The sequence below is a fragment of the Diabrotica virgifera genome, chromosome 1 (genome assembly GCF_917563875.1).
Source record: "Diabrotica virgifera virgifera chromosome 1, PGI_DIABVI_V3a".
Taxonomy (NCBI): Eukaryota; Metazoa; Arthropoda; class Insecta; order Coleoptera; family Chrysomelidae; genus Diabrotica; species Diabrotica virgifera.
The window spans coordinates 207,513,220-207,525,486 of record NC_065443.1 but is presented as its reverse complement, the minus strand read 5'-3'; the positions used below and the strand labels follow the sequence as shown (position 1 = coordinate 207,525,486).

At 31.2% G+C, this 12,267-nt stretch overlaps 1 protein-coding gene across 3 annotated transcripts in view; it reads right to left on the bottom strand.

Annotated features, from left to right (window-relative positions):
• The window catches only part of LOC126882021 (myrosinase 1-like), a 247,134-nt gene that overhangs the window by 222,104 nt on the left and 12,763 nt on the right, over nucleotides 1–12,267 (bottom strand). For all 3 annotated transcript variants that reach the window (XM_050646805.1, XM_050646800.1, XM_050646812.1), the window contains exons 3-5: nucleotides 8,659–8,859; nucleotides 8,087–8,479; nucleotides 5,472–5,566 (exon numbers count right to left, since the gene is read on the bottom strand). In XM_050646805.1, the coding sequence (XP_050502762.1) occupies nucleotides 5,472–5,566; nucleotides 8,087–8,479; nucleotides 8,659–8,859 (689 nt within the window). The remainder of the gene's footprint in view (nucleotides 1–5,471; nucleotides 5,567–8,086; nucleotides 8,480–8,658; nucleotides 8,860–12,267) is intronic.

The window sequence follows — 12,267 nt, the reverse complement described above, 5'->3', positions numbered from 1 at the left end:
ATAAGGAACTGACACATTTATGCTACTGCGTATGAAACCCAATTTTCTTAGTTATTCATTGAGAAATTCTTCTATTGAATAATATGGTCTTTTGGATAAATAGACTTTTGTCATTTTACGGAACTTAGGGAAAGATGTTGCAGATTTAAGTTGTTGTAACGGAAGATGATCGTACAGTTTCTTTGCGGAATATAATATAGATTTCTTTACTATCTCAGTGGATGGAATCGGTAAATAAATATCAAAGATTGCATTTCTGGTGGAGTAAAGATGATTGGGCCTTGATGGAAAGACATGATGGTGTTTACGAATTAAACAAACCGTTTCTAGAATATATAAAGATGGAAGTGTTAAAATTTCGTGATCTCTGAAGTAACTTCTGCAATGTGTAGATCTTCTGAGGCCAAACAGATATCTTATTGCCCTTTTTTGCAATCTAAAAATGACATCAAATTGAGCAGCTGTACTAGAACCCCCAAAAGGACGACCATATCGAAGATTAGACTCGAACAACGAAAAATATGTTATTTTAGAAGATGCTAAATTGAGTTCCCTTGAGACAGATCTTATTGCATAGCACGCTGAGGCGAGTTTCTTACTTAACGAATCGATATGAAGGGACCATTTGAGGTTGCTGTCTAAAAAAAGACCAAGAAATTTAACATAATCAACGTTACTGATCTGGCTGTTATTAAGAGGCAAAGGTTTTATTTATGTTAAAAGAGAGTAAATTAGAGTCAGACCAGGTCTTTATCGTCAGTAGATCCGAAGTTATAGTTTCATGAAAATATGCAATAGTTGAGTTGCTCCAAGTGATACTGGTATCATCAGCAAAAAGAAAAATTTTCCCATTGATTTTTAAAATAGTGATGTCATTTATAAAGATAAGGAACAGTAGAGGACCCAATACTGAACCTTGTGGTACTCCACATACAATGTTTTTGAGACTAGGGTCAGTATCATTTGCTCTAACTAGTTGTTTCCTATTATTCAAGTAGGATTGGAACCAATTCAAAGAAATACCACGAATTCCATAGAAATTTAGTTTTGTAATCAAGATGTCGTGATTTACACAATCAAAAGCTTTGGCATAGTCGCAGAAAACAGTGGCAGTATAAAGATTATTGTTTAGTGCTTGGTAAACCTCATGTAGTACAGAAACGGAATGGGACGTTTCATCGCCGCCAGTTCATCGCCGCCGTTTCGATGCCGCCGGTTCATCGCCAGTCCATTTCATCGCCGGCCGTTTCATCGCCGGCCGTTTCATCGCCGGCCGTTTCATCGCCAGTTAGTCAGTTGATCTTGTATTATGGGAGATGACAAGACACGACGTTAAATTCAGTTCAAAACTTATGACAAATAAATAGATGAAAAATATTATTATATTCATTTACTATTATATTTCTACTTCCCCTAAATTTGACACTAAACAGTATTAAATTTGTAGTGTTAAATTATATTTTATGTTATAAAAGTTTAAAAGTCTATTAAAAGATTAAGTATGGCAACGGGAATGGTCATATCTCGCATTTCCTAGAATTCCTAATTAATACTAAAAATAAATAATAAATGTAACTGTCGAAAATTGGGAAATATATCAGCGATTAACTGACTGGCGATGAACCGGCGGCATCGAAACGGCCGGCGATGAATCGGCCGGCGATGAACTGGCGGCATCGAAACGGCGGCGATGAACTGGCGGCGATGAAACGTCCTAGACCCGTACAGAAAACATGACATCAGTGGTACATTTATTTGTTAAAAAGCCGAACTGATTTTGTGATAAAATGTTGTTATCAACGATAAAGGACATAAGTCGAGTTTTAATGAGTCTCTCAATAATTTTGGAGAGCACCGGTAGTAAGGCAATAGGTCTATAGTTGCAGGCATCAGATTTTTCGCCAACCTTATGAAGAGGAATAATGATGGCTGTCTTTAGGCACTCTGGAAATTTACCTTTTTCGAACATTAATTATTAGTGAGAGGAGATACAACACATTTTCTGTGAGATTAGAGAAAATTTTTATAGATAGTCCATTAGTAGTCCATCAGTATATATATATCAGTATATATTGACCCGAACTCCGCTTTCACCATGGGGGTGGTTGCCACCCCTTTTTGGTGGAGGAAATTTTTTTTTCAAAGTAACCTCAGATATCGATAAAAGACCTAATTTTAATTAAAAGCTGTTTTATAAACTTTTTTCAAAAACCCAATAATTTTCAAGTTATTGGCAATTGAGAATTCGGAAATTTCTCACGATCTTCAACAGTTTTTTGCAAATATCTCCAAAAATATGCATTTTCACGATAATATTATAATAAAGATAATTGTAGCAGGTAAAAAGATAAACAAATTGGTTTTTTAAATAGTGTTATAAGTGCAATATTAAGTGAGATATTGAAGATCAAAACCGTTTTTTATTATGTGGGAAATTTAATCGATGTATTCAATGCCATCTAGCGGAGAGCGAATAAATTTTATGCATGCTAATGAGTAAGAATTTTATAGCGCTTAAAATAAGCTTTAAAATGAGCTCTGCTAAAAGTATTTTCTAGGTAAAATGAGTGAGCTGTAATGAAAAAAAAAGGAACATCTAATGGTTTTTTTAAATCAATGGATTTCATAAGTGCCATTTCCACCAAAATTAAAATTTATTGTATTCCGTCAAGAATCAACTTTATTATAAAGAGCTTGATGGATTATACCAGTTTCGCTACATTGGAACACATATTTTTTAAAAAAATCACGATTGCATGAAAAAAAAATCGAATTAAAAAAAAAACACCTTATTTTCATAATATCTCAAAAATAATGAAAGATACGTAAAAAAGTGTAATAATAAAAAAAATAGGTATTTTTTGTCAAAAATTTTGATTTGTTTGTTTTTCCTATCATACAAAAATTTACGAAAATATGATTGATTAAAGAGCGCGCGGTAGCGCAACCACAGTCTCTCTCGAGCCCTTTGGCCCTCCACCGTTTCAAAATAAAAGGTTTTTCACTAGATATTATAATGGAAAAAGTTGTAGGAATGATGTAGATTCTAGACAGAATACGATTAATTTTAATTTTGGTGGAAATGGCACTTATTAAAGCCATTGTTTAAAAAAAACATTAGACGTTCCTTTTTTTTTCATTACAGCTCACTTATTTTACGTACAAAATACTTTTAACAGTGCTCATTTTACAGCCTATTTTAAGCACTATAAAATCCTTTCTCATTGGCGTGCACAAAATTTATTCACCCCCCGCTAGATGGCATTGAATACATCGATTAAATTTCACACAAAATAAAAAACGGCTTTGATCTTCAATATCTAGCTTAGCACTTAGAACACTCTTTAAAAAACCAATTTATTTATTTTTTTACCTGCTACAATTATATTCAGTATAATATTATCGTTAAAATGCATATTTTTGGAGATATTTGCAAAAAAAACCGTCGAAAATCGTGAGAAAATTCCGAATTTTCAATTGCCAATAACTTGAAAAGTCTTGAAAAAACTTTATACAACATTTTTTGCTTAAAATTATCGCACCCTCAGTTCAAGACTGCAGTAACTCAAAAGTTTATGAAAATGAAGTAATCATGGAATTCGATTTTAAAAATGCATATCTATCCCCTGTAAAGCTTTAGCAACTTTCAAATGCTTAATGGGCTAAATATTACAACAACAACAGTTTAACTATTTTGCGTTTTTGAACATAAGTTCCAAACTGTTGTAACTCTAATGTAACAGTTACAACAGTTTTTCACGGAACATTGCAACGGATTCGATAACAAGCAAGGAAAAAAGTAAGATATTTGTTATTTTAATATCTATATCTGTGGTGTTTAATTTTAATATACAGAGCGTCTACGTAATCCATTAACGGCTGAGACAATAAACAAAGATTGTCTAGACCAATCTATTCATGTATATTTTATGTCCTTTGTGTAATATTATATTTATTTTCCATAAGATTTTAAAAGGAAAAACAGTTATCTTAAAACTTGTGTATTGACAATACTGAGAGGTCAAAAATATCTATTCTCAGAAAACTTGCCAAAGAACAGCCAAAAATTCAAATGGCCAAAAGAAAAGGATTTGGTATACTTATGCCATTCGGGTATGATACCAGAAGCCCACCATAGTTTTTATAAAAATATTTTGGCACAAGATGATGTACGAGAAGAGGACAACAACTACGGTAAAACCTGTCAGCAACGGCCACTAAAAATTAAAGAACTATTGGCCGATATAGAAAGGTGGCCGTTATTTCTAGTTTTTGTAGTCTAGATATACAGTAAAACCTGTCAATAACGGTCACTAAAAATGACAGAACTATTGGCTGATATAAAAAGGTGGCCGCTAATACCAGGTTTTGTAGTCCAAAAAATTTGGTTTGGGGAATTTTGAAGCTGGCCGGCTAGTTCAGGTGGCCGGTTTTGACAGGTGGCCGTTAACACAGGTTTTGTATATACACCGTTCTTAGGCGTCAACGCCCTTCGGTAGGGATCTATGGGGGAGTATCACCGAGCCGCAAGCCCTTATCCCTTGCCGTACTGCTCCCTCATAGGTCGATCAGATGCCCGCATATTCCAGTCTAAGCGCCAGATTCATATATAGAATTTTATACTGACGCGTTAGCCTTTTTGTTTTTCCGATGGCCTGGCTTGGGCTTGAACTCTCGTATGACCTCACAGCGTATGACCTCGTATGACCTCGTATACCTCACAGCGAAGTGAAGTGCGGGTCAGCCGCTAGTCGCACTGAGCTATCCGATCGATAACACAGGTTTTACTGTACATAATTGGTTTGGGTAATTTTTAAACTGGCCGTTAGTACAGGTGGCCGTTGTTGGCAGGTGGCCGGTAACACAGGTTTTACTGTAAAAGTAAATGTGTCTACGCTTTTTACAATTTTCTCCGTGCAAAACTGTTGTAACTTTGAAATTCTAATACTAAATATGTAGTGATTAACAATTTTTTCCGTGCAAAAGTGTTGTAACTTTGAAATTCCTAATTTTTTGCGTTAATATTATTTTATTTAAATTTCTATTTTTGGTTAATGTAATGTAGGCTAAAAAGCATGCAAAATCATAATTAAATGTTAATTTTTCTTAAAATTTGTGTCCTATTTCACCGATATTTGCACGAAAATAAACAAAATCGTCTTTATCTCGAAACTTACTTATTTTGACTTACTGCAGTCTTGCACTAAGGGTGCGTTATGTCTTCTATGGATATCAGAAGTTATTTTGAAAAAAATAAATTTTCCACCACCGAAAAGGGATGGCAACCACCCCCAGGGTGAAAACGGAGTTCGGGTCAATATCACTTTTTAAGTTAAGGGTAAGATGGGCCTTATTCCAAAATCTCATTAAAATCGGTTCATAGTAAAAAATTTCGGAGGTAAAAACCTATTTTACGCTTCAATGATTGCACTACATAGACATAAACTGTATTTTTCACTAAATTTACTTACATTAAATTGCTGAACTCTCTCCGTGGCTTCGATATCTTTGGGATTGTCACTTCCAGGTAGAAAGGCGTTTGTATTAAAGGACATAGATAGTTTTCCTGAAATAGCGATACATTATAAGTAGACTTAGGCAAATATGCAAATAAAACATTATGAAATATGCGCATAAATATGCAGTATTTTATGCAAAAATGTGCAGTATTTTATGCAAAATAAGCATATTTATCTAGAAAATGTGCATGTAATAAAAAATATTTACAATATTTTTTTATTTTCAAATATACTTACAATGTTATAAATACATAACATATACAATTATTTTAACATATAAATATTGTTTTGAATTGTGGTAACAATACATTATCAAATGATGTTTAAAATTTTCTAATAAAAACTTTTGGCTTCTATCTGAAGACATATATTTGTAAATAGAAAAACTTCTTTCGACATCAACTGATGTAACGGGGGCATTTTTCAAATTTACTATAATAGATGGTTCTAAATTAAGTGGTTTGGAAAATGTCCCAGCTAGTACTTAAACCACTTCAGAAAGAACCTGGTAACCACCATTTTTTTCCATGGTTACTTTAAGTTTTTGAAAAATTTCCTTTCCAATAGTAACCTTTAACGTTTTGACACAATGACTCAAATTCTTTTATTAAAACTGTACTCTCTAACAATGATAATTTGGAGGATTCTAATTGAGTTATAGTTTTCTAGACAAAACTATAATTTGATTTTATGAGTGACAGTTGCTGTTGGAGGATGTTATTTTGGAAGGCTTGCTTAGCTTCCAAAAAACATTGGCAACTATCATCTATTAAAAGGTTAATTATTTTTTTAAATCAACAAAATGATCAGCATGAAAATTAGCTACTTCCAACCATGTTCCCCAACGTGTTAAAATGGGTTACGGTAGCAGGAAGCATATCTCTGTAACATTGTACTCTTACAGGTGATTTTAGGAATACCTTTTTGACGCTCGTTATTAAACTGTTAACTAGTGGAAATTTTTTTCTTACTTCCTCCGCAACTCTGTTTATTCCATGCGCTAAACAAGTGACATGTATTAAGTTTGGATAAAATATTTTTAAATTCTGTCCTGTTTTCACCATATATGGTGCGGCGTCAGATAAAATAAGCAATAATTTATCATTAGGCACAGCAGCAGGAAGAAAAAAGTTTGCTAATGCTTCTTGTAGAAACCGTGATATTGTTAGAGCGTTGGTTTTTTCCATTTGCTTACAGGAAATTAAATACGATTTTGGAAAAGTTTCATCGCTAAGTACACCAATCAATAAGTGCACAATGTATCTTCCTGACGAGTCAGTGGTCTCGTCCACACATATGTAATAGCTATTTTTATAACAAGGGAGGAAAGTGCTTCTTTTCCTCCCGAGAATGAAGTTTATGAAATCTAAAAAAGAATATAAATATTCTCTAGTTGTACCCATTTTTAAAATCTGGGATTGTAGAAATAAACTAAAAATTAACCATTTTTGCATAGCAATTAAAATATGTAAATTAAATCAAATAAAAATCGGTGTAGTAATCTTGAAAATGTCAAGAAATGACTGTGCAAGAAGGAAGAGCCCCAAATATTTTCAAGAGGCTCTTGGTCTTTTCTGTTTACATTTAAACAAAAAATACTGTGAGCATAAATTAAAAGCACTTAATTAATTAAGTCCAATATATGATATGTTTTGGTTTTTAGCAAATTTAAAGCAAACTATGCTATTGTTAGAAAAAAAAATGTTAGCGACCTTTCAGTAGACTATTAAATGATTTGAATTTTAAATAGGTATCCTATTTTTTATCGCAAGGAGTTTAAAAAATGCTTGAAAAAAGAAAAAATACATCGATTTATTGCGAACTAGCCTTGTGTCGGTACTTTTCTTAAACATAATCTCCAATTTCAAAATCTTTGTTTGTACCACCGTGTAAATTTTTAAAATAAAATAAAAAACAATACGTATGTACTTACGGTTTTTGCCACAACATGAGCAAAAAACTTTATCCATGTCCATAGATAGCTCTTTGTAAGGTTTTATCCAAGTTAAAACATTGCTTATTTTCGGAATTTTCAAAGCACAATAATTATTCACATCACAATTAGAAATACACGTTGTTTACGCCTCCAATTTTACAACAAAAGTGAAACCAAGTGAAACTGACCGTCAAAATAAAAATTTTTACCTAGAGACATAAACTGGCAAACACAAACCCTTAATTCGAGGACAAAACGTGACAAAACTATAAGCCGCTGTCTTTTATTAGTTACTATACCAAGAATTTGAATACTTACCAAGTGATTATAAAACAAAATTAAACATTGGCATTTTCATGCTATCTGTAAGTTTGAATATAAAAATATATAGTTAACACCAAATTTTCAAATTATATGCACTTTATGCTCACTTTTATAAAAATATGCAAAATTTGGCATTTTTGCATTTTTTATGCATTATATGCAAAATATGCAATTTGCATATTTGCCTAAGTCTAATTATAAGTAACACGAGGAAATTTGAAGTTTATGAAATAAAATAAGAATTTAATTTATAAATTAATCTAAATAGTTACATTATTAATATATTGTTATTGAATGCGGGTATTACCTTGTTGTTTATTTCTAAACTCTTCAGCGTAGACATGGTAAGCTCTAGCATGAGCTTTAAGAAGGTTGCGTAAACACTGATACTCCAAAATACCTTCTGACTGAATAAAAGGTGGGACGGCTCCTGTACCATAACCATAATAACATATTGTCAGAGGTTCATTTATCGTGATCCAAAACTTAACATCATCTCCAAAAAGTCTATAGGCAACCCTTGAATAGTTTCCAAACCAGTCGACTATAGATTCGTTTAGGAACCCTCCCATATCTTGAAGTTTCTGGGGAAGATCAAAATGCAAGAGAGTCACCATAGGTTGGATACCTACTATTTTAAGTTCGTTGATTAATTTTTTATAATAGTTAACACCAGCTTCGTTGATATTGTCATCCAAACCTACGAATAACAGTACAAAATAAAAAGAATAAATACAAAATAAATACAAAGAAAAACATTAGTTGAAGACAATAGTTTACAAGTTTAGATAAGTTTACCGATATATAAGTTGAAAAACTAGAAGCTAGACGAGCTGAAAAATTGTTTTTTTCTTTGATCAAATAATAATTTCGCTTTACCTGTGGGTAAAATTCGTGACCACGAAATGGAAAATCTGTAGTGATCCACATCTAAGTTGTTTAAAATGTCCACATCTCGTTTAATACGATTGTAAGAGTCACAGGCAACATCACCATTTGAATGATCAATAGTGATATTCGAGTTTGTGTGAAGCTGATGATCCCAGATGTTTTCCCCCTTTCCATCTTGATTCCAGCCTCCTAAAAGTTACAAAGTATTTTAATAATTTTTAAGCGACTCAAGATAATCTTACAGAAAATTTTGGTGTACTGAAAACAATAGTGATTCGTGATACTTGAGTTTTGAAGGCGCAAAAACTAATACAAATTTTACATATAAAAAACTAATACAAATTTTACATATAATAATACAAAAAACAAATACAAACAATAATTGAGTTATCCCACTCAAAAAGGTCCAGAACATTGTTTAAATAATGAGAATGTCAAAAAATGAAGAAAATATTCTATTTTTTTTTTCAAAAAATGAAAATATTCTATTTTTTTCGTTTTTTGATTATAACTTTAAAAGTATTTATTTACGAGAAAAGTTGCAGTGACATAAAAGTTGCGTAATTAAACTCTCTACAAAATATAGTCTAGGCGCCAAATAGAGGTCACCGTGTCCTTTTCACTTCTGATGAAAAAACTCAACGGTTTCTTATGGATTTTTTGCTGCTGATTACGAATTTCGAGGGTGGATTTCGATCTGAGTGGTCAAAAAATTGTTATAAACAATTTAATTGTTTATAAATTGTTTATAAGGCTCTGGCTCATAAACTAAAAGAGATAAAAAAGAATGTTTCAAATAAAATTTGTTCGTTAATAAAAAACGAAGAAAAAACCGTTTACTAAACTTAAATCCAACAATTTGAACTCAAGATATTGTAAAAATAGTGCACAATCCAAATTGCAAATTGCAAAATAAGTATTTTTCGAAGATTTATCGATCGTAACTCGGTTTCTACGCATGCAAATGAGCCTTAGAAGGTTTCATTTTACAGTGATAATTAATTAATAGGCTTCCAAACAGATTTTGTTAAATTACTTGATATTCATTTGTTTAAAGTTATACCCGATTGAAGTTATACATTCAATTTTTGACAGGTCGTTGGATGCCCAATCAGAGCAACGTATCCGCTGTTTTGCACGTAGCACCAAAAATTAATGTTTATTTAAAAAAATTTCTGCCGCCGCCGTGCTAATTAACCGATTTTAATGTGGCAGGCATTGCATTGCAAATGAAAGGCACAGTGTTCTTCTATACAAAAAAAATTCAACTTGTTATCTGCTTTATTTTCAGTCCTTCAAAATTTTGAAAAATTGCATTTTTTGCGAAAGCTGGATTGCAATATTATATTGCAAAAGTTATTGAACCGATCGTAATTTTACAGTATTGTTTTATTATATCATACAGTTTTTCTGGGTGAAATAATAAGGTCCTATGTAGCATAAATGGTTGAAAAAAGTAAAATGCAAATACTCTTTTTTATGGGTTTTTCGCAATTATTGCTATTTTGCAACAAGGGTAACAATTTGTAAAAAAGTTAACCAATTTTATTAGTCTAGGCGCCAGAGGGGTCACCGTGTCCTTTTCAATTCTGATGGACAAAATCAACGGTTTCTTGCTCTAGGAAGGAAAAGTACGACTTTGTTCCCTACAATCAGGTCAGGAAAAGTACACTTTCGGTAGAGGTAGGTGGAAAAAGTATTATTTCAATGGACAGAGTATGTGTTTTTATTTTGCAATAAACAAATTTATCTATTTATATAAAAATATATTAAAAATTAAAATTTATTAATACGTTATTTGTGATTTTCACTTTGATTTACATCGGTTTAAAATAATGATAAAATCGCTTCAGTAGAACCCACGCTAATGCAATTTTTTTTATTTTTCCATTTTGAAAGTTAGATTTAATTGTTTTTCTCAGCTCAATAATAAGTATTTTTTACTGATCCGGAATATGTTGCTTAATTTTTTTTAAGGTGTTTGTGATTTTCAAATATTATAAAAGTTTGTAGATAGAAAGAGCTTCAAATGACAAACATTATGGCGCAAGAAAGATTCACCTATTGTTTATACTTTTGTTGTAAATGGCGCTCAACTTTGAAAGTCTGTATCTCGGAACCTACCGAACATAACCTAACTTTTTTTTAAAGAAGAGTTTTTTAAATACCTTGCCAATGAGCTTTTATAAATTTAATTTGATTGCGTAGTGTATAAGATATTTTATTTGGTTATGAGCAAAAAATTAATGTTTATTTAAGACAAGCTGAAAATGCAAGCATTATCATAACGAAAACTTTGTTTATTTACGTATTTTAATTCATAATATGAAAAATTGCTGTTATGAAAAGTTGTTTAGAACTAAAAATTATGTTTTTATGTGCAATTATATCACTCTAATTTAAATGTTGTGAAATATAAAGGTACTTTACTCTTGATCGAAATTTATATTTATTATATACCTCGTATAAAATTAATAAAATTTGATATATGATGGTTGCATCATAAATCTTAAACCATGAAGAGCTTTTTATGAAGAATAACTTTTCTTCGTCAAATTAAAAGTAAGAGAGTTATAAATGAATATGTTGTTGGTATCCATAATCTGAGAAAAATCTTCAAACATTTTTTTCCATTAGAAGGATGTAATTGCACATATCAGACCATAATTTTTTATTCCAAACAACATTTCATATATGTAGTCGGTTCGCTAAACTCAGAAACAACTTGCTAGTGATTTTAGTCAGTAATTTTACCAATTTGGCAAAAAAAAATAATTACTAAATAGTTAATAATTACTAAATAATTTTAGTAATCTTGCCAATTTTGGCAAAATTGGCAAAAAACAAAAAAATTAGCTACTAAAATCACTAGCCAGTTGTGTCTGAGTTTAGCGGACCGACTCTAATAAAGTCCTTTTTATGAGCATTTTTCAGTGGGTCAGAGTTTTTCGATTTCTTTCTAACGCATTAAATTGTATGTGACAGAAAAAAGGCACGTCTGTGATTACCGACATTTATAACATTTATTCTAGTTATTCTAGTTGTCGATAAATGGCGCTATAATCGAAGAAAGAATTATTTACGAATTATATAATATATCTACGAATATAATCTGTACAATTTATAAGAATATGCAAATCAAAGAAAATACCATTTTATAAATGCAATAAACACAATTGATTTGTTTTTATGCCAAATTGCAAGTAAAATGTGACAACTGTCAGATTGAACTAAAATGTGATGTTAGAATAAATGTCATAAATGTGTATTATCACGAACTTATCTTTTTTTCTATCATTTGTGACGCACTGAAAAATGCTCATGAAAAGGACTCTAACAATTTTTATTTCATAACAAATGGAACAGTCCATTTATCATTAGGTACTCCCATTAAAGGGGAGGCCGTATACTCGTATAAACCTTTTTAAAATTGTTAATAAATTATTGCTTTCAAAATATACTCAAATTGTATTTTTGAACATCGTATTTAATTTATATAATAATTAAATTCACTATCAAAGGTCATTCATATTTTATTAATACTTTATTTAAAATTTAGTTTGACATTCACGAAGTGTCAAACTCAAATAATGTAAA